At 39.8% G+C, this 22,956-nt stretch overlaps 2 protein-coding genes across 6 annotated transcripts in view; one reads left to right on the top strand and one right to left on the bottom strand.

Annotated features, from left to right (window-relative positions):
• The window catches only part of LOC138014303 (very long chain fatty acid elongase 4-like), a 12,320-nt gene extending 5,006 nt beyond the window's left edge, over window positions 1-7,314 (top strand). The window contains exons 5-11 of one of the 2 annotated variants that reach the window (XM_068861352.1): window positions 371-558; window positions 675-761; window positions 845-901; window positions 1,097-1,202; window positions 1,512-1,520; window positions 6,085-6,212; window positions 6,687-7,314. In XM_068861352.1, coding sequence (XP_068717453.1) covers window positions 371-558; window positions 675-761; window positions 845-901; window positions 1,097-1,202; window positions 1,512-1,520; window positions 6,085-6,212; window positions 6,687-6,878 — 767 coding nt within the window. In that variant the 3' untranslated portion in view covers window positions 6,879-7,314. The remainder of the gene's footprint in view (window positions 1-370; window positions 559-674; window positions 762-844; window positions 902-1,096; window positions 1,203-1,511; window positions 1,521-6,084; window positions 6,213-6,686) is intronic. The other variant, XM_068861354.1, reaches the window with a different exon arrangement.
• A 589-nt stretch (window positions 7,315-7,903) lies between these two features.
• The window catches only part of LOC138060220 (acyl-CoA desaturase-like), a 49,118-nt gene continuing 34,065 nt past the window's right edge, over window positions 7,904-22,956 (bottom strand). For 3 of the 4 annotated variants that reach the window (XM_068905955.1, XM_068905957.1, XM_068905956.1), the window contains exons 2-3: window positions 10,817-11,329; window positions 7,904-10,047 (exon numbers count right to left, since the gene is read on the bottom strand). In XM_068905955.1, the coding sequence (XP_068762056.1) occupies window positions 9,609-10,047; window positions 10,817-11,329 (952 nt within the window). In that variant the 3' untranslated portion in view covers window positions 7,904-9,608. Of the gene's footprint in view, window positions 10,048-10,816; window positions 11,330-20,894; window positions 20,983-22,956 lie in introns of those variants that run through there. The other variant, XM_068905958.1, reaches the window with a different exon arrangement.

Below are 22,956 nucleotides of genomic sequence, written 5' to 3' on the forward strand. Positions count from 1 at the left end.
TTTGTATTTTGTAAATAAGGTATAAAATAAATTCCTTTTAACCATCTTGTTCAAACTCCCTGATGAAGTCTGCGTAATCAGACGAAACCGGTCGGAGAAATAAAAGCAAGTTGACAAGATCTGTTGCTGTGTGTTTCTCACTAGTATTTATTTGAAAAAAATTGTTTTCCCGTGCCAATAAAATGAATGAATGAATGAATGAGTGAGCGAGTGTGGGAGTGAGTGTGTGAGCGAGTGAGTGAGTGAGTGAAAGAATGAGTGAGTGAAAGAATGAATCCTCGTTGTTGTTATCATTATCACCAATCCTGTTGTATTGCCATTGTAACAAACCGTTTACTCCACAAAGAAGATTGTTCCCCGTCTTTTTTAGACCCTAAGACGGCAGACTGGCCATTGATTGCCACTCCATGGCCCACCATCTCCTTTGTAGCCTTGTATCTTTTCATTGTCAAAGTCGGCCCTAAAATCATGGAAAAAAGAAGAGCCTACAGTCTCCGGGAGGTGTTGATTGTCTACAACTTTGCAATGGTAATTCTGTCGGCTTGGATGGTGTATGAGGTCAGCGCTGAATATCTTTCTTTTTAGTTCGTTTATCTTGCGTCTATTAAACAACATACAAGTCTCGTTTGTTCTTCGGTATATATAATCATATACATTTCATGTGTGTGTCACAGTTCATAGCTTCAGCTCTGGATATTCCCAACTTTGATTTCCTTTGTGAACCGATGCACTACGTCCTTGGTGACAAAGGACTAAACAGGGTAAGAGATGGACCAACGCTGCCTTAAATAGCTAGAAGTGGTAATGCGCCCCATTGTAAATCAACATACCCTTGCGTTCACAGCTTGCCCGCATTTGTTACATTTACTGGTTGTCAAAGTTTGTGGAAGCCCTGGACACTGTGAGTTTTTGTTCAGTTAGAATGCTAAGAGCATTACTTTTCACTTATTTATCTTTGTAAACGTAGCTTTTATCCCTTGACGGTCATTTTTGTCTTTTGGCAGTTTTTTTTCATTCTCCGCAAGAAAAACAATAAAGTGTCCTTTTTGCACGTGTATCATCACGCATCCATGTGTTTATTTTTGTCTTTCGGCAGTTTTTTTTCATTCTCCGCAAGAAAAACAATCAAGTGTCCTTTTTGCACGTGTATCATCACGCATCCATGTGTTTATTTTGGTGGATGATATCCAAATACATTCCAGGTGAGAGGGGAGGGGAGGGCAAGAAAGATCTTTTTTAGAATCAACATGTTAATGGCGGAAGATACAAAGAAATGATTATGAATTTTGGAAGAAAACCTTCGGAAGGTGGAAGCAAAATGAGGAAACTAAGACGGTCAAGAGGAGACGCCGTTTAGGAGCAGGACGAAACAAAACTCAGCAAAGCTCGGAAAAGGGTGATTCCTTTAAGCATGTTTTCATGTGTGTAAGATATGTCAAAGTAAAAATTTTCCTTTATTAAATAAATTGTATTATCCTACTTACATCTTTTTATTTTCCTTATTATTTCAGGAGGTTTCAGTAAGTATAGCCTTAACTGAATTACTTTAAAGGAGATGTTTGCTCCAAAATAGTCCTTGTTTTTCTTTTTACCACCAAAACGCCAATACTGTACAAAGATAAGCCACTCACCCTAATTTCAGCCTCTAACGTGCGTTTCAACCTAACGAAATCCTCCTCCAAAGTTTTGATTTAACTTAGCAGCCACGCGACGTATGCGTGACGTCGAAGAGCTCAAGCAGGAATAAACTTTAAATTAAAATGGCTGCTCTGGAGCCGTATCGCTTCGAACCAGAGCGTGTTTCCGACGAAAACCAGGGTTCTGATGAAGACACCGAAGAGGATGAGAGGTCAATGAATCTAACCTGGTGCACCTGCGATCGTTGTGAGCTTAGAGAGACTACAAGAGAGTGCATCTACTGTCTTGAAGTGCCCGAATCTGAAAACAAGTTCACTGAAGGTAATTTGACCTTGCCCATTTCATCAAAGATTTTTTGGCCTTATTCAGGTGCACTCAGGCATCAGTGTTCGCGGGTGAAGACTTCTTTTAAAAGCGCTGGTAGGAATTAATGTGACATGAGTTGTAATTTTCAGTTAATAAAGGTCTCAGTTGAGTTCATATCCAGCGTGTCAGAGGTCATTCCTTTTTTTTTTTAATTTCATTTTGAAGAGCCTGCAAGGTTTGAACAAACTAAGTGTCGTAGTAAACAGTAAAGGTTATTGTTCAGCTGTACGTTGGCTACATGTAGAATATGTTCTTTAAGCAAGCAAGGATTGATTGGCATTGATATTGTTTTTGTCAATTTACTTTCGTAAACAGGAATGTGTTGTGTTACAGAACACGAATAGTTCTTAATAGTTTGTCTGACTCGGGCTGTCTTAACAACAGCAATTGCAGGGTTCCTTTATTTAAACAGATCACCAGTACCCTCACCGATGCAAAACCGATAAGAAATGAGTTCATGTAAATTAAACACTAAGGATGGACTAAACGGAAATTTCTTTTCTCAAAATACTTTTACCAACATCATTAAGTTTCATCAATATTGATTTCTACTTGAAAACGTTAACATTACTACAAGCTTTGGCTTGAGGCTTGAAAACTGTTTACACACTCTATTCCTGAATTTGTTAACTCCAGATCACATTGGAGATAGTGAAAGACAAAATCCTGACCTGTTTTTTTTACAAGTTCTCAATAAAAATCCTGACTGATGATTTGTATCTGGTCAGTGTAAAACGCAGACCGCAGACCAGGGATAAAATGCAGACTGAGGTTATAACGTAATTGTTGAAAAAGCTCAAACCCCTTAGAAATGCTAACCAAAGGCCTAATTAGGCCTAAAACAATATTAAGCTGAACTGTTAGCATTTCTAATGGGTTTGGGCTTTTTCAACAATTAAATTTCCACCTCATTCTGCATTTTACACCCCGTCTGCAGTCTGCAGACTTCGTTTTACACTGACTAATTTGTATCTGTATATAAAAGTTACGATGTGACTGTAAATTAGTCAACAATAGTAAAATGTAATTTTTGTCTGGGAAAATACAGCTGCGGTACGTATTCCAAAGATTGCAGTTGTTGTAAACATTACATGTTTTCCTTACTGGTTACATTGTAGTTGAACCTCACAGCTTTTATTGTTGTTGGGTTTTGATGTTAAAATACTAGCCAGGCAATGCAATTGTACTTACTACAAAATTTTAAAATCATTAGTGATGATTATCAGTAACACAAACCATTCTACATTATGGTGTGCATTTCAGAAACTATCGCTATGCAGCATACAGACAATATGTGTGGTGGATCTATCAGAGACGTGGAAGGAAACAAAGAAAAGTTATCCCATCTTGTGTAATATCTGCCATACGAAAAAATTTCCAGAACCTGATGGCGACTACACAGGCTTCGAGGATCTTTTAGTTGTTGAGATTGACGTAGCATTTCTTTAATTTACTGCATGGCTACATGATCAAAATATTTCCTTTGAAGTGTGGAACTATAGAAATGTGTTGCAAATTAAATGCAGAGGCAATCTCAGTCACTGAAGGATCAGTTGAAGGTAAACGTCTTCCTTTTCACCTTTTTTCCTTTCACAAGACACATGAAGGGTTATGATAATTCTTACAACAAGGACCCCAAAAGGGGGACGACTTTGATTGACAGTCTTTAAAGCACGTAGAGCATCATGGGTTTCCTTGACATCACATCCAATAGTGTTTAACAAGAAAGATTGTGAATACATTAAAACTAGATGTACTTTTGGTATCCTTGCTGTTTTCCGCTAGCCAAACAATTCTATTTTATGATGATTTAAGTACTGTCTCTGCGTTAACAATTCTGTTACTTGTTATAACTTGATGAAGAGATAGATGCAGCAATAATTGAAAACTTGGACATTTTTATTGAAATCTTGACACGTGTCTTGCAATGATGTCTTCTTTGTTCCCACGTGGAGTTGGTGCAATGTGCAGCTTTGGATACGCACACCTGTAGCGCTCTTCTCCAGACATCGTAGTCGCTATCTCTCATCCTACTTTGCAGTCGTAATCAATGACCGCAAGCTGCATTCTGCTGACCATGCCGTTGTAAGAATAATGCTGCGACTTGTTCAGGTATTTCTTCGCCATAGAGCCTTCATGATGGAAGACTTGTAGGCATCCAGTTTGTACAAAATCGGCAAGAAGGCAGACATCCTTTAATAGTTCCAGTTTCCATGCCATTTCCTTTAAAGCGTTGCGTGCAGGAGATCCCATCGGAAGCCATATTTTGTTTTTTTCTTTGCCCAAGAGTAATTTCGTCATGGCCACACGCAAAAAATAATTGGAAATCAGGCCATTCATGAATGCCGGCCACGTGGTAAACGATTGACTTCCACTTCTCTTGGCAAAGCAGTTGATCCCCGAGAGAAGTTGCCGCACACCACCAAAGGTGATTAACTACAGATGCGATCCATGACGCTACGTCTGAGCACTCTCGCTTTTTAGACGCAGCAACAAGATCCTTGCGCACAGACTTCGACAAGTGCCATGGATCGAATCATGGCTCTTCGTTTGCTACTACATTGTGTGGGTCAACAAACGGCTTTAGTTTGCAGCTATATTAGTGATCTGTGGTCACATTTCTTCTTCGTCTCTCGGGCGATAATTCCATTGCTGGGTACTCCGTAAAGTTGTCCGACGGTGCAGTCTGCATCCCCATGTGAACAAACTTTTTTACCGGCGGTGCTACTACGATCGGGTCTGTTTCCGTAGCAACATCAACGAATTGTTCTACAGTGTCTGTGACAAGCAAACCTTCTTGAGCTTCTTCCTTGCCCATCCCTTCTTCCACCTCCTCGGTCATCCTGACATTCCCCATAATTTTGTCAACAGCCTAAATGAAACGATTTATTTACAGGTTATTAAGAAGGCAGCGAACGAAAACAGTAAGGCAATGACAAAAAAAACCCAAAGATTTATTGTGTGTGGCCAAGTCGGGCGATTGGTTTAAAGGTATGTTGTCTGTTTCCTTTTGGGGCCTTTTTAAGGAGAATATTGTATCGCTGTCTGAAACAAATCAGTGGGGGAAATGAGAGCTATTTTCTTGATCTTATCGTAAGCCGCGACAGTCCCTGAGTGAGCTCTGATTTTTTATCCCATATTTTATTCCCTTGTTGCCGATGACTGTAGTGGAATTGACACTGAGACTGCGGCTAGAAGTGTATGACCTATATTTACAACGTACGACTTCGAGAACAAACTGCATGACTGTTAAAAATTACGAGCCCGGTTTATTTTATGAAGTACTTTATGATACTTTAGAGTATATTCAAATGACGTACCTCTCTTCTTTCTTTATTCTTTCGCCTCCTTTCACGGGCATCCCGTTTGACTTTCGCTGTAGAGCTAGATTTCTTGGAAATTGTGGGTACAGCATCTATTTTTTTCTTTTTTTTGTGTGTTGTTTCCCCCAGAAGACTGTATCGGTGACCGACTTCAAGGCAATCGTCCGTAAAGTGATCCGAACACACACAAATTTGGGATGGCTTTGGTGGCAAGAATTTTTCGTCCCGGCCAAACATCAATAACCATTTTTTAGCAATTTTCTTTTTCGAAATTGGTAAAGGTTGAAAAGAAATCCCTCTTTTGCTATCTCTAGGGCTCCTGTTGAAGCAAAATGGAGCTGAACAAAAAGGCATGACCCCAAGAATACATGTAAGAATAAAGCTGACGGAAAGAATTGTATTCAAACTTCCCGCCAAACTAGCCCGAAAATCGAAACTGGTCGCTGCCATCTTGGATTAACTTAGCAGCCAAGAGATCTAAGCGTGACGTCACACTTAGATCACTAGGCTGCTAAGTTAATCCAAGATGGCAGCGCCCAGTTTCGATTTTCGGGCTAGTTTAAAGAAGGATTTCATAAGGTTTTAAGACACATTGGTAGATGAAATTTTGGTGAGTAAACTATCTTTGTATTAGCTGTTAGGGGATAAAAAGAAAAACAAGGACTATTTTGGAGCAAACTTCTCCTTTGATGTCTTTTTCATATACTTGCGCTTTTATTTTGGCTACAGAGTTGAGATTTTTTTGTGTTTCCTTCAGCTTACTTCGGAGCAGCCCTCAATAGCTTTGTGCATGTGGTTATGTATGCTTATTATGGTCTGTCAGCTATTGGTCCTCAAATGCAACCGTACTTATGGTGGAAGGCTCACATCACCAAACTTCAAATGGTGAGAAATCTTGTCATTTTTTTGACGATTAATTTGTATTTGGCAGAAACATGTTGAATGACAATCGCCCTATCGTCCCCTTGGAAGTCACGGTTAGGGGTTTCGTCACGCATTCCTTCCCCACGACGATTGCGTTACGGGTGCAGGAAGCACCCTTATGAGCCTCAAGGAGGCTGTCGATAAAGACAGCTAATGTTGTGTCTTAGACCCTAGGTTTTTCTTCAATTCTGGGATAAGGCGTGCCTTGCACACTAAATAATTAAACAAAAAGCTAGAAAGAGCACAGCTGCATGATCTAACACCGTTTTATCAGCCTCGATCTTTTTAGTTTTTTATACTTTTTATATTGCTGATAAGATGCTTCAACAGATTCAAGTTACGCTGGTCCTTGCTTACAAAATTATAACTAATTGAGTGTCGTCCTGACGAAAATCCTATTGATCGATTGTCTTTTTCTTCTTCTTCTTCTTGTAGACTCAGTTTGTTGTAGTGCTGATTTATTGGGGCAATGCTACTATACGATGTAAATGTCCAGCTGGTTTTCATCAGATCTTAGTTTCATATGCCCAATGGATTTTTGTCGCCAGTCAGTTGGTACTGTTCAGCAATTTTTACATCCAGTCATACCTGAAGACACATAACGCCAATCGGGAAAAACAGAATTAAAAACTTCAATAGAAAATGCTCATTTTTACTTCAAATGCTTAGTTTGATGCTTGGCGAAAATGTGCTTACTGATTTCGTGCGCTAGGAAGTTCCTTGCATTAAAATTTACTTTTTTCGCTATGTTTGCTGGTTGTGACTTTTTACTTATCAAAAGCCGGTCCGTGCACAGTTCGGCGAATTCAGTTTTTCCACAATCATTGAAAAATCATATTTTGTGTACGTTAAGGGTTTGTTGTTTATTTTTGAACTGGCAATATAACGTAACATGGACCAAACAACAGAATTTGCACCGATTTCTCTTTTTTCTTTTTTTAACTTTATATAAAGTTTTAAAAATATGATTTTATTACACCTACCCAAAACAACTTTTTTGGACATATTTTTAGTTTTTCTGTTTTCTACAAAAAATAGAAAATTAAAATAATGGGATAACCTCGTTGAGTTGTGTTATTTTTTATTTTTCCAGTCTTTTGGAAAAAGTGGAAACATGAAAAAAGTGACTTTGTTGTCTTTATTGTTGCATATTCTATATTTGGACTTAAAAACAGAGCAATGAAAAAGGCTTTAGCGTCCATCGATTTCTCATTTTTCATTGTTTTGAGATTAAATCTTGACGACGGAAAAATGACTTGGATTTCATACCTTCCCAACCATATGCAAGGCAAAAGTATTCTCGAGGGACTACTTTTCCCGCCCGGGCTGAAACGAGACGACAGTTATGGATGTTCATCTGACGGGTCTGCAAATGATCCCAGAACCGCAAACGATCCCCAAACTTTACTGCAAATGATACCAGGACCGCAAATGATCCCCATTTTGGACTGCAAATGATCCCGAAAAAAGGTAAGGAATGGCATGGAGGGTGGAATGGTCTGTGGCTAGAGAATTACTGTGAAGATCGCTTATTTTTATTAAAATCGGTTTAGATCATGGCTCACAACAGGTTTCTGCCTCATTACAGTTTTCCAAAAAGACTGAATTTTGTTTCTTACCACGCGCTTTTATAAATTTGCCACATTTAATTATCGGATACAATCATTACAAACTAACTTGGACGCAATTCTAAACTGATTGTGACCAGGGGCCCGTTTCTCGAACCCTGCTAGCATTTTCATTTCGCTTCCCGCATCGTTTACACTGTTGCGCAACAAGAAAATAAACTCGGAATCATTAAATGAAAAAGGCCAAGAATTTGGAATGTTGTAGGAAACAAATCTTTTAACCACCTCTCCAATTCTCAGGTCTGTGAGGTACATCGTTTCTGAGTTATTTGTCGAAGCGTTTAACGCAACTTTATAGAGTTTTCTTGGTCCACCAATATGGCGGCCGGGAATCAACGAAAACATCTGGAGTTTACTTTGCGATGAAAGCGCTTACTTCTTGTTCATGAGATAAAATACATGAGTATGAACACATCTCCTAATGTACTTGAAAGGCTCAAATTGCTGAGATTCATAGGGATAGAATTTTTTCACGCAACCAAATAGTTTTGTATCGTGGTGTCACGCAAGGTGACAATTCGGAATTCAAAATGCTGTATTTCCGAAACGAGAGAATTGGAAACTTGAAAACGATTTATTACTAGCTCATCTCTAACCTCCTTTAGATAAAAATTCTGACGACCTTGCGACTTTCATTTTTGTCTCGAGTGGGGTCCAGAAGGAGGTCCAGTTGAGGGCACAAACCACTGTTAAATTTTAACATCTTCCTACCCCTCGGCAGCAGTTCTACCATTGAGGTAAACTAGTTTAGCCATTTGAGAAAAAATCTTACCTACAATGACTAGAAAAGATTCTGCTTTACTGGATAATCTATTCCTAATGTATGGCATTACGTAACATGCCCTTTCTTAATTTAAAAAAAGTTTTATCGACTGGTACAGCAACTGGAAGCGTCGAAATCCTATCTCCATGAGATAGAGAGGATACTGGCACATCGCCTCCATGGAGACAATGTATACAATGTATCTTGAATCAGTTTGGTCCTTTGATAAGAAAGGAAATCACAACTGTTGACGCCATGCAGGATTGCAACGTTTTTCAAGCTCGTTTGGAAGCGTTCACATGCCGTATGTGGAGGGAACAGAATTTTAACCGTGACTTGGCTGTGGTATCTGCGCTGGAGCAACATCGACCTCAGCTGTCACGTTGCCAAGTTGCGGAGTTACTTCAATAATGGGGAACTCTGGTTGATCTGTTTTTGGGACAAGCAGATCACGGCAATCTCGTCGGTAAGTAGTGCCATCAACAAAGACTTGGTACGAACGGTAGGGAAGCTTCTTTATGCAAATTCTAGTCGACCACATGCTTTTCCCAGGAAGACGCATGAACACTACATTACCAACAGATAAAATCCTATCGGGGTTTTTCTCACTGTCGGGCTTGATGCGGACTATTTTTTTCGCCCGTCACCACCAAATGAGAGCCTGGAACAGGCTAGAATCTTCACAACGAGTGAATGAAAGTCTTGCAAATGAACAAACCATGAATTAATTGTCTTATTGTACATGTACTAAGGAAGAGATTTGCTGGGAAAAAGGATTGACTACGATTGGTTATTCTAACAAACTACATAAGTGAACCCGGGGTGTCCAGATCTCAAGGTAAAAGCTAAAACTACTAGGCCCCACTTTCTCCGCCCGGCATTTTGCTCATTTTTACAGCACGAAACAAAATTTGTTTTCCTGAGAATCAGTGTGATTGCATATCTCATATGTCATAGATAACCCTCTCACTGTTTCTTAGCTAAGTGTTGCAAGTCTCCAGTGCGCATTCTCCGCTTTAATATCACCTCCTTGGATACAGTTTTTAAGTCATATGCTAGTCCGAGCGCTGCGGCTAATTCAATGAACCACTTGGACGCGTTTATTCGCAGACCCAATTCACTATTTGCATAGTCTTGTGGAAAGGTGTGATGGAAGTTGTGGTATCCTTCACCACCTGCTGCCAAGACAACAATAAAGTTCTGTGTCGGATTTATGGTCTTGTCATAAGGCTTGTACCCCCAGAGATGAGACAAGCTATTTATGGTCCAGGTACCATTGAGGGTAATAACATAGCGGAATGCGAAACAAATTATGAATGCGTTGAATAGGTTCTCGTCCCAAAAGTACCACGGAACGAATACCGGAAATACCACATTGAAAAAGTTGCTGAGAAGATTGTAGTATCTGGAATTAACAAAATCTGTGTCATTGGTAATACGGATCACATAAATTTTACATGGCATGAAGGTGAAAGATATCGGAAGATATACCTTTTGTCGATTGTTCCTTTATAAAATTTCTTAATCTATCTGTGCGGATTGTACTGTCCTCCCTCTATATACCATTTACAACATCCATCTATATAACAACTACAACACTAAAATCTTAACATCTCAAACTTGAATAAAGCTGGTTTGCTCAGCCGAAATATTGTTCATCAAACAAAACTGTATACCTTTCCAGTCCTCCCCGAACTACTCGTGTTTGTTTTCAAGATCTAGCCCATTGGACTTCCTTTGCTGAGTTTACAGTTTAGTTGGCTATCTAACTATATCATTCCTCTGTTGTTACACTAGCGAGTGGACTGATTGAAGAGCGACTCTGCAAGCACTTTAAAAGAGGCTGTCAATAATAATGGTAATAAGACCAAAAGAGGCCTTGCCAATCGGAAAACAATGGAAAACGCTAACGCTAACGCTAACACCAACCCGGCATGGCCAACGCATCACGCATGCGCACAACCATTTCACCCGGTCAATTAGCAGCAATGTACAGCTGTTTAGGCCTTGCTGGGCCTCATCAGCACGGCGTAGCTAACATACCCGGCGGCTGTTTTACGTGACACACCGGGTTGGTGTTAGTGTGACTCCATTTGCTTTTTTTGCTTTTTCACCGATAAAAAGCAAGTGGCTAGTCTCAGGTATACCACGTAAAAATTCTGATCAATGATTACCTTTTCTGGAACATGACGATTTTGTCCTCGTACAAATCGCTCAAATCAGTTTGCTTTCCTTTCGTTATGACATCGGGGTGTTTTTTCATCAATAACCAACCAACATGTGAAAAGAAGAATCCTCTCTTAGCATTGTGCGGATCTGCATTGGTTTCAGAATACTTGTGATGAATGCGGTGATCCCTCGCCCATTCAAAGATGGAATTTTGTGCTGCCATGGAATTGAATAGCATTAATAACAATCTGAAAGGCCACGTGGCTTTGTACGACCGGTGAGACCAGAGTCTGTGGGCGCCACAAGTGACTCCAAGACCTCCGAAAAAGTAGCAAAGCCAGGTCCAGATCCAGGTTCGCGGCTTTGCCGAGGGCAGTAGATAAATCGCGTATAACGCCATAAGATGCAACATCCCCATATAAGCAACGTTTGACCACACGATTTGTTGCTCGGGGCGTTTTCTTGCATCCTCGGGAGTTTTCTTTTCATATTGAATCACGTCTGTCTCTGACATTTTTCTACAACAAAGAACAGAATTAAATAACAATTGGAAAATCGTTTCATAGACATTTACAGTTCCACCACACTTCTTAAAATATGTTTTCCATTATACGTTTTCTTATTGCAGGATGTCTCATGGGTTGGAGTGGCGTTCAACCCTCGGGTTTTTCAGGCTTCTTTTCGTTTCATTATTTGCATGCAATAATGATCCGTTTCGAATGTCAATTCGTATCCACAGTTTCAATATATCCTCCAAAAATAGAGTTAAAATACTATAATAATAGCAATAATAATAATAATAATAATAATAATAATAATAATAATAATACCATTTCATTATAAAACGTCGTGCACGGAGCGAATTGCGTCATTACTTTACATAAGAATAAACCTAGTAAAATTACAACTTGTCAACTTGAATTACTCTGAATTTACAGCCTTCAACTTCGATACGATAAAAAGTTTACTACAGATAATTAATAATGTTGGAAAATATCCAGCTACAGACCATGAGGTTTAAAGCACACGTGGGGGAAAAAACGTTTCTTAAAGCGCTCTGTTTTACATTTCATCAGCGACGGCCCATCGTTAAAGCGTAGGGAGCGGCTGTGCGCGCGCGCCCGAGTCGGTGGCATAAGATGGTGAAGGCGTGACCCGGGCTCCTTGATCTTTTCAAAAGTTTTGGCATACAAGAGGTCGTGCGCACAGAGACGTCCAGCCGGACAGCTTCCAAGCGTCTTCGTAGTGGGAGGCAGGAAAAATGATGCGTAACGCACGTTTTTGCACTCTCTCGATTCTTTCTGAAAGTTGGACAGACTGAGAGGAACACACAGGGCAACAGTACTCCAGTACCGACCTAATTATTGCAATGTGAACTCGACGGAGATCATATGTATGTGCACCACTGCGCTTTAGCACCCGTAATATATGCAGTCGATTGGAGGCCTTGCCTACCATTTCGTTGACATGAGAACCCATTTTAGGTTACTCTGAATAGTGACTCCAAAAACTTGGTGGGCTTCGACGGTTTCAAGTTCATCGCCAATCACAGCTAGAGCTGGTGGAAAATGCTCCATATGGCGGCGAAAATGGACAGTCGGCTCCTTACATTTCTTAAGATTGAGTTTCATGTTGTTATTCAGCCCAGGAATTGAGTGCGTCAAGCTCAGATTGAATCGTTGAGGTCGCGCGCGCCGGTACAACTTCTGAGATCGTCACGTCATCAACGTACTTCCAGTGCGAACAGCGCGCAGATTCCAATTTTAGATCGTTTATCATGCATGATGACGAACAATATGGGGCCGATTTTAGGCCCTTGAGGGACCCCAGCGTTAACAGGGAGCCATTGAAAGGTACTCTGACCGAGCTTGACGCATTGCCTCTGCTCTGTTAGAAAACCGCATATCCATGGAATTATAGAGCGACGTACGCCCAACTCTGTAAGCTTGGTGATCACTATAGTATGGTTGATCCTGTCAGAGGCCTTGCTGAAATCTAAGAAACAAGTCCTTAGATAGCAGCCAGGATTCTCTAGCTCAGAAAGCCAATTGTGAATTAGATCGATTAGGCAATAAGTGATGGAAGATCCTTTGAGGCTACCAAATTGGTAAGCATCAATATACTCACCAAAATCTTCAATCATCTAGGTGATCACAAAGTCTTCCAGGACTTTAGATAGAATAGGTGTTAGGAAAATAGGTCGGATACAATACTTCCGCAAGCGCTTTAGCTGCCCCGCGGTATAGCAAACTCTCCTTCCTTTCTCAGCCGCCTGAATAGTAGGACCAAGGTAATGGATGGACATCACCACAAACCAAGATATAAATGTCGAGGCCGAACGCCTGGTCAGCTGCTGGTAGAGCGATTGTTGTTTTGCCATGCTTGTTCCACCGAACAACAGAATATTTCACAGGATGACAACGGTATTAAGCCCTCCGGCAGATGGTATTTTGGCCACAAAATGCATAGATTAAGTATTTATCACGGCCCTGATGGACTTGGGTTTCGATAAAACATATTAGGAAGGCAGCAAAAATGGTAAGATGGGCCAGCTTGTAAAAAGCGTGGCAAGCCGCTATGGGAACCCATTGCCACCTTGACGAGTCATCTAACGTCCATCAACCCAACAACGCTGATCACTTTACAGGCAGCTAATTGTATTTCAAATTAAATAATTTTCAGTGTCCGCTAACGAGGAAGCGGTTTTTCAAGTCCCGACTGAATTTCGTCCAGTGCGTTTGCAACCGGAATGTTTCTGGACCTGAAATTTTAAGTGCGCGCAAACGGAAAACATTTCGAAAATACAATCAGTTTCTTCGTGTTCTAAGGTCTTATAAGCCTAGCATTTTCCTTCCAGTAGTCAAGCAGCTTTACTGCGAAACAAAGTTATTTACCCTAAAAAGACAGTTTCTGCAAAATCTATTGTTCTCCGTCGCACTCGAAGCTAAAACTCATCACTAGATCCTTGAGGCTCAATAATCATGATTAGTGCCGGAAAACTGGACCTACGTTTGCAGAACGCGACGAAACGCAGCCTACTCCTCAGTCTGTAACTCGAAACTGAGTTATTAATGTAACAACGATCTCAACCAGGTTTCTCCGTAGTGAAAGGGCTTTCTTCTGTAACAATTCCCTTAACCAGTGCAAAGGCATTGTTACAGTAAGCAATTTTTATCTCAACTTGTCTCTCAAGTTTGCCACAAAATTTCTCTCGTTCAGGGTCAATTTGCCCACGCGACGGCTGTCACAACTGGCAACTTAACCTTCACCACTTACGGACTTACCACTCCGGCACCAGTTGTTTCTCTCTCAGTGATCTCGTGTGGCCAAAGGAACATTGTTATTGGCTGCTGACGACAGAAAGCGTTATACAGGTTGCAAAAGAGATCATGTCATAAGGCACAATGTTTGAAAACTTTATTTGAAAGTTGTGCGAAGCGTTGAGGAAGGTAATGCCTGCCTCGGTTACCTTTCGCGTTAAGAACGAGGCACACGTAACTGTTTAGTCTATTCGTTTTTCCTTAACAGTGTGTTGCTCACTTCATTTTCAACAAAGTGTAACTCGTGCATAAGCGCTTTACGAATGACATACATGTTTTCTCCGTTTGTTTTGGTAGTCCCTACTTACTACTTACGCTGGTTTCCTTTTGCTACAAGGTGTGACTTATTCCCATACGCTTTCAAGAACATAAGCTTACTCCGTTTACTCCTTTCTCAGTAATTGATGGACCCAGGTATCATTTTACAGGGTGTCTACAGTCTGTACGGATCGCCAAACTCTCAGAGACCCCGTCAAACACAGCCGATCTGCATATAATAATCAACGGATCCGGACTGTATACGGACCGACATATCCTTTGACGGTCTGTAAAATCCGTACTGATCGTTTGACAGACTATCAGTTTGCTTAACTGACAACTTGACTTCGAACTCAAAGAATGCAAATTCCATCGTGATCAAGCTTATTTATCGTCCTTTATACAACGAGATGCTTCCGTAAAGCATACACTGGGTTACCTGTGGTACGTGTTACAGAAAATCAGAAGGCACTGAATTGTGTGGTATTGAACTACAGCATTCTAGTCTCTAAAGAATAACAAATGAAAGAGAAGCGAGAAACATTGGCTTCTGGGCTGACATGTTAATAATTTTCAAGTTCCCTCACAACTTCTTTTCACCACAAGTTAAAGCGTGCCCTCTGAGCATCTCACAGCTTTGTAATACCAAAGTTCACTGAAGTTAATCTCTGTCCAAGCGGGGCTAGTGTTTGGACGGGAGACCAAAACAATATACCCCTCATAAAACAGAAGCATCGGACCGAAAATACTATTAACGCTAACAAATGCGAACTCAGCAAGGTACATATTTTGTTAGCTTGCCTTATGCAAAACAAGAACATCATTCTAAAAGCTTATTCTACGCAAAAAGTAGGTTCTGGAGGTAATTTTGAGAGTGGAAATCAAGGTTACGCGGAAGACGGCAAATACAAACTCACGATTTAATTAAGTTAACACACCAGAAAGACGCTAACCTCATTTTGACAAGAAAATGCTTTACTATTGCCATAAAAACTATCCAGTTAAGCTCGCATATCATAAAACATGATGAATTCATAAGGGCCACCTTTTCCAGCGAACAATTTTTTGAAACAAACAACAGTTTGCTATTAGAGGCAAAAACCCCTTCTATTTCATTACGTGCGTGAAGAGAAGAAACTCAATCGTGTCAAATATGCGCAATCTTGCAACAAACTAAATTTCAGGATCAAACCGTTTCCATGAAGAACCTTTTCCTTGAATAATGAAGCGCAAAATACACGACAAGCTTTCTTTCAAATAATTCTTGGCTGTTTATACATTTCCAATCATTTTTTTTTACCTGAAGACTGTGCGGAGTTGATCACAGATCCACGTAAGGTGTTCGATTCGTCCAATCGTTCTCTCTCTTTGTTAAAACCCATAAATTACCAGAGCATTTTCCATTTGGTTTCAGTGTTCAACATAACAGCACACTTGGTTAAATATTATTTTAGAAATACAGCTCACTTTGATTTCGGCTCGACGGGCGATAGATTGTTGTCGAAGTCCATTACTCGTCGCTTTTGAGATTCCAGGTGTTGGTTTTTCACCGCCTGCCTAGTTTATCCAACTGATTTTCCATTATTGAGCTCCATAAGGGTATATTTTATTTAAGGATCCACTAAAACGCCATTCGCGTTACATGACTTTCGACGCCATTGCAGGCTAAGTTAATGATTCTCCTGTGTCCACCAGAGAAATCTACGCATTTCCACTACCCTCTCGATCCTAAGAAAATACGCGCAGAAGGCTCCATGCACAAAGACAACAGTTACCAGGGGAGTGACAGGCGAGACTTTTACCGACACGGAAAATAAAAATAAAACGGAAAAACCTACCCATTGTCCGACTGGGATTGCCATACGGCAACCCAGTAATTAACGACTGTGAAGAGGTATGTTGTTCCACTTTTGTCTCTTAATTACATGTTGAGACACAAGTTGCACGAAAATGATTGTATAGTCAGGCGCGGATCCAGGGGAGGTGAAATGGGTGAATTTTCACCCCCCCTTTTTCTGATCCCCCCTTCCTTCTTTTTTTTTTTCTTATCCCTCAAACACCTCAACCAGGCTTTGGTGCTATTACATTATTACAAAAATTCACCTTCCATTTCAAAATCCTGGATCCGCGCCTGCTAGTATGACATTAACTGAAACAGACAACCCTAGCAATTTTTTTTCTCAATTATACACTTGACTCTGAAGATAATTTCTGATCTGGCTCTCGAAACCTCATTCACCAACAACAGTTCCTCTCAGGAAGTACTACACTCATTACATTAAGAAAATATTCATATCTCGTTCACATAATAAGGTTATAAGAAATATTCCATCATGACTATTTTCTATCTTTTTGTTACCGAAATTGTTAATATCGAGTCGATAATATGCTTGTACCAGTTTTTTTCATTTTATCACTTAAGTTCGGGAAAAAAAACTTCGTCCTTCTTAGGAATTCACTCATTCTATCAAGAAAAAGATCTGGCTTACATTATTCGAGTACTAACGTTCAACTGCCAAATGGAGAAGAAAGATCCACAATCTTCCAAAAAATGGGAGCCTTTTTTGCCTTTTTTGAGTAAATGAAGGTCGCAAGCTGTAGTCTCCAATAAACGATCTATTCGAGTTTGCTACGCAATGTCTTGGTTGTATGCTCCAAGGTCACTTCTACAGTTACAATTAGTAATTTAAGTAACGTATCACTTTGTAATTAGTAAGTTGCATTGTGTAGGTCGTGTAAAGTATCGCCAGCAGTTGACAAAATGCACTGTAAGTTAAGTATTGCAAAGCAATGTAAGTAGCGTAAGGTAGAGGGTAGCATTGTATGGTATTGAAAAAAAACCTTTTTTATCTTAAGTATTTTCTACATTTTTCTTTGACTAAAATTGCCGACATTTTTATTTACACGCGTTTTTATTTATTTTTTTATTATTATTATTTTTTATTTAAACATATTTATATACATGTTTGTCCCAAGAGCTAAATGAGCTCATCACGGGGGGCTTACACCAAAATTCTAATTACCACATAAAAAAAAACAAACACGGGCACGGGATACAAAGTAAGTCAAAAAAGACAGTTAAGTTAATTAGGTCAATGATAATGATCACAAAAAGAAAAACGTTTAGACTCTCTTATAAAGTGCTGGACATGAAAGAAGATTTCAATGTTTTCATTATTTGATATGTCAGAAGAGCCAAACAGAAAAACTTCAACTTTTTGCTGGTCAGAATATTGACCAGAAGCTATACGAGCAGCAGCAGCGAGCAAATCAGATCTGAGGGCAGCATAATTAGGACATTGTAAAAAGAAATGAGTTATAGTCTCATTGTCAAAGCCGCAGCTACAAATCGGTGAAGACTTAACAGCGATCTTAAATAGATAATAATTTAGACCACAAGCGCCTAGACGCAGTCTAGTATGAACGTAGTATGAGTACGCGTTTTTAGCACTTGGATTCTTGAATGCCGTCGGTAGTTATTTGAATACTGTCGGTTGTCATTTAAATGTGGTCTCATAGATTGAAAGGTTGTTATCTAAGTCTACTGCTGATGCTGATGGTGGAACTTACGCGAGTACAACGACGACGGCTTCGAGACCGTCATTTAAAATATAACTTCACTTTGTTTTGATTATTTCATCATTATTCCAAGTCCATCGGCAAGGAAAGTGTCTACCAACATTCTCGGCATTTAATTGGCATGAACGGTGTGGTTATTTGGAGAAAAGATTGAAAATCTATCGTCACTGCTGACGTGCTCGACGTTACTTCAAATTTGTTCAGTTCATAATATGTAAGAACAAGTACGCAAAGAACTTGACGTGCTTTTGAAGACTTCGGTCATAAATAGTTGTAACCCTTCGCTAGAACAGCACAGTAAATCGCATCCATGCAGACTGCAGCACGCAGACTAATCTTAATTGAGAAAATAGCAGAGTGCTTCTGTTGTAGAGAGGGACACGGTGGCGGGAGCCCGGGAGAATAGGGGCGGGAGGGGTATGTGAGTCGGGAGACGAAAGGGCGGGATGCGGGAGTTCTAAGAGGGCGGGAAGAGGGAGGGAAATGCAAAACGCTACTTGTTGTATTTTTCGGTGCGGTAGTAAAAGGTCCGAGTCCGTGCATGGAACACCTTCTTGAGAGCTTGCTCCTTATGACCGTGAATCAGAAAGGACTAAAGATTTCACTACGTGGTGACATTTCGCAGCAAGATCGTCATATACCACTTCCATATTTTAATGACTTTATGATCCTAACAAGCTCCGGACTGATTGCTGAAAACGCGTTTCCGAGTACTAAAAATTCCAAAATTTCCCGGGGATCCCCAACAGGCGCGCCGCCTTCGGCGACACCTTTAATTGGACCCCATTTTGTAAAAACCTGGATCCGCCCCAGAAAACGCGAATCAGTATCAGAACACGAGACAATTCAGAACTGCAAGTTGGAACAATTAAGACCGTCGTCACTTAAGAATTAGGTAGCTAAATAACTAAGATGTGTTTGAGTCTCCTAATTTATAGGGGACGGGAGTAGGACTGAAAAGGGCGGGAGCCGGGAGATAAAGGTACGGGAAGCGGGAGGTTTGACTCCCCAGTCCCGCCCCACTCTGTTGTGGTGTCCACCCAACCATCCCGTTGCCGTGTATCGTAAATATACAGCGAACAGAACAATAGATGGCCCCGGGGCCAATGAGGTAGAGGTGATATCATGACCGGCCAATGGGAAGTCACTGACGTCATTTAATTACAAAGTCAAATCAAGAGGGCTGTCAGAACGTGTCTGGGCACGGTGAAACCGGTTGTGGAAATAACAAGATACAGCTCATTTGCATCATCGACAACCAATCAAAAGACAAAAATACTATTTGGTGATTGGTTCCCAATGACTTGATCGGTTCATCATGCCTTGAAGGAAAGTAGACATTTAATTATAAAACGTGCAATTCTTACTCGTTGAGTTTCATAAGATAACATTATGTCTGAGGCGGTTTCGACTGATGGTGCAATCGGAGATTTGACAACGGGTATAAGTAATGTTGCAATACCTTTGTGTGCATTCGTTGTTGTCAGTTGTTGTGCTACAGATTGATCAGGTGATTTTGTGTCTATAGTCATAGTGAATCAACAAAGACTGCTTTGGAATGTGTACTACGTTGCGACTATATAGTGGTAAGAAAACAGATAAATTTTCAAAGCGCGGTTTTAAGATCTGAAAGATCTTCTTGTTAAAGTAAGGAGCACAGCGAGTCTTCGGTGTCTCTGGCAGTTGGTGTACATTCCATATAATTTCCAATTTCAGCAATTTCGGAAATTCTCTTAATTTCGAAAGACAAACTCCGACTTTTAGAAAGAAAAAGCTAAGTGCTCGCAAAAACCAACTTCGATTTTAAAATTAACACAAAAAAAACAAAGGCCGATTTAGAAAAAAAGTAAGATGTCCCTGAAGACCTTTCATAGCTTCCGTAGGTTCCTTAATATTTTGACTAATTTTTCACCATAAATGAAGAATAGATGCCGGTCATTCGAAAATATTAGTACAGGAAAATAACGACAAAAATTGAAACAAAACATATTGGGGAAAAAAGACACCCCGACCCCGACCCCGACCCCAGCCCCGCGTTTTGGCTACTACCCATCATGTTTTATCACGCCAGCTGTAGGATTAATCTTGTTCATAATAACACAATTTACTCTCTTATAAACATCATTTACATTTCGCTCTTCTTACTCGCAAAGGCAATGTTCACTTCTATCGAGAATGCTTTTTTCATAGATCGTTTCAAAACAACTTTTTTTGGATTATGCCCCGATTATGCAGGGGCACTCAACGACCAATTTGTTGTAAAATGTATTGTTATACCCCAGTTCATGAAAATAAATGTTATTAAGGGGTTTTTTAGTGTTGCTGGGAAAACATTATCTGTTCCTTTTTCCCAGCAAGACACACAAGAAATTTCCCAGCCGGCTAGATAAAATTGGTTGGTTTCCCAGCCAGCTGATCAAATTTATTTCCCAGCCAGGAATTCTGCGCGCTTTCAAATCCCTCGATCCAAAACGACCGAACAAAAGCGACAAAACCGGGACAAAACAGGTTTTTTTTTCGCAAGCGCAATCGCTCTGACCAGCCGTCGTATGCTTCTACAGCCAGCTCGGGTTGAAATGCTAGAAAAAGTCAGTAATTCCCAGGCAAAACCTCTATCAATAACAACATTTGCCAGCCAGCTCATCGAAACACCTGTATTTTTGCCAGCCAGCAAGATTCCTCTGGAGAACAGATAATGTGAGGAACAGATTCGTTGGGTGCCCCTGATTATATAGTGTCTAAAAATAGAGTAGTGGTAGGCAGGAGCTAACATAGTAAGATAATGGGGGTTTCGACAAAACACTGACCCCCGGTCAACTGATGACCCCCTAATGACCCCCTATAAAATCAATGGGAAAATGAAAATTGAAAAAGCCCAGAAATGTCAATAGGACCCGATTCAAGTTCATCAATAAATTTAGCTTACCTGAAACTTCCAAGATGGCGGACGCATTGCAGATTTCCGACTCCCTTCTCATTTGAGTGAAGGATTTTTCACGGAAAATCGAGCACAGAATATGTTGAAATATCAGCAAGCATGGTGTTTGTACCCGCTGGAAAATTAAGCAATAAAAATAGCGAGGAAATTCAGGCAAATTAACGCGTACGCAACTAACCGCGAGCGACACGCACACGATTACATCAACCGGAAGTTTATTATGGCAAGCTTGTAGTCCCAAGGCCCCCCGCCTTCGCGAGCCTGTTCATTTGTGCTTCATTTCCCAATACGTACGAAAGCAATATTTGATGATATTCAATCGTATTTCTGTGCTCGATTTTCCGTCAACAAAACCTCCACTAAACAGTAAAAGGAGAACAAGAGTAGGAAATCTGCAACACGTCCGGCATCTTGAAAGTTTCAGGTAAGCTAAATTTATTGATGAACTTGAATCGGGAAGTCTCAGAGACCCTCTTCATTGGTGTTGTGCTGAATGATTGTCTTTCCTGGAAGTCCCATGTATCGCTTGTTGCGTATAAAATATCTAAATCTATTGGCATAATTTATAGATTCAGTAATTTCCTTTCTAAAACCTCGTTATGTACTTTATATAATTCTATGGTTCTTCCGTATCTTTCTTAATGTAATTTAGTTTGGGGATCCACTTGCAAAAGTAACCTGAAAAGGTTAACAATATCACAAAAACCGGCGATACGGATAGTAAGCAGGTCCGGTTGTGATGCTCACACAGATCCAATTTTTAAAGAATTTAATTTCTCAAAATAATCAGTATCTACTTGTTACAACTAGGTAAATTTATGTACTCTTTTAGTACTGGTAATCTCCCTCCTAAATTTGACTCTTTTTTCTCTGTTAATAATAGTATTCATAGTTACAACACAAGACACGCTTCCCCAGTTTTTCGGCTACCTCTTTGCAGGACTAACATAAGACAGTTTTCTATCTCTTTTCAAGGCCTTAAATTTTTCAATACCCTTAGTTATGAAATTAAAAATACCCCAACTCTACTGTCCTTTAAACACAAGCTGAAAGAGCCTTTAATCAACAGCTATTAATTCATTCCTTAGTCTTCGTTCCTACTCCTGTGTTACACCCAACTGAACGTCTTGCTCCGCTATATTTGTGTTATTTAATTATTTCTGTTTTGTGAGGAAACCTAACCTCGTATAAGCCTCCTGGTTTCTTTTAGGTTTCCTCGCCATATTTCTTATCTTAATTAACTTTAATTATTAAATGTAAATTTATTGTAAAATGGCAAAATGTAATAAGATGTAAAATGTATATTTCAACTGATGAAGGTTAAGCACCAGCCGAAACGTCTTGAACGAAACATTAAAAAATAGTCAGTGTCCAACCATTATCTTACTATTTACTGTGTCGTTCGTTTGTTTAAAGAGAACACTTTCACGAAAATATCACCTTGTGATAAGCGTTCTCTCTTAATTACTCCAAACGCCTCTTATAAAAGATAAGTGTTAATCCCTTGGATAGAAATACACCTATAAAAAAAAAACACTGGAAAAGATAAAATGGGCCGTTTTACCGGTAAAACGAGTTGATGTTGACTTCCAGTGAATTTAGCAAACAAACGTTTAGGATTAAGAGTTTACCACATTCCGATACTACATTTTGGTCTTAACGAGGTAAGAGAAGTACTTTCACAAAACTGCACTTATGGCCTTAATTTGGTAGAATAAAAACTTAGGAGATTATTATTTTTACGAAACTACGCTTGCTATTCTCTAAAGGTTTCCCTTATAGCGGCAGGAGCATGATATACGTTTGTCCGTGATTTTTAAACACACGTTCAGTTTTATACAATAGAATATGAATAACTGGAGTGGATCAATTTGTAAATGAACGCTATCGTAGATGATACAATTAAAGAAACGTTTCCAGAAAGAGACTGTCACAGTTCGCCTTGAAAATAACAAATTGATGAAAATACTGGTGTCATGTTTTATTGCAGTTCTTGACTGTAACTTTCATTTTGTTATATACTTTTATATGGATGTATTTTACTGATTTA

Source organism: Montipora capricornis, chromosome 8 (genome assembly GCF_036669925.1).
Source record: "Montipora capricornis isolate CH-2021 chromosome 8, ASM3666992v2, whole genome shotgun sequence".
Lineage (NCBI taxonomy): Eukaryota > Metazoa > Cnidaria > Anthozoa > Scleractinia > Acroporidae > Montipora > Montipora capricornis.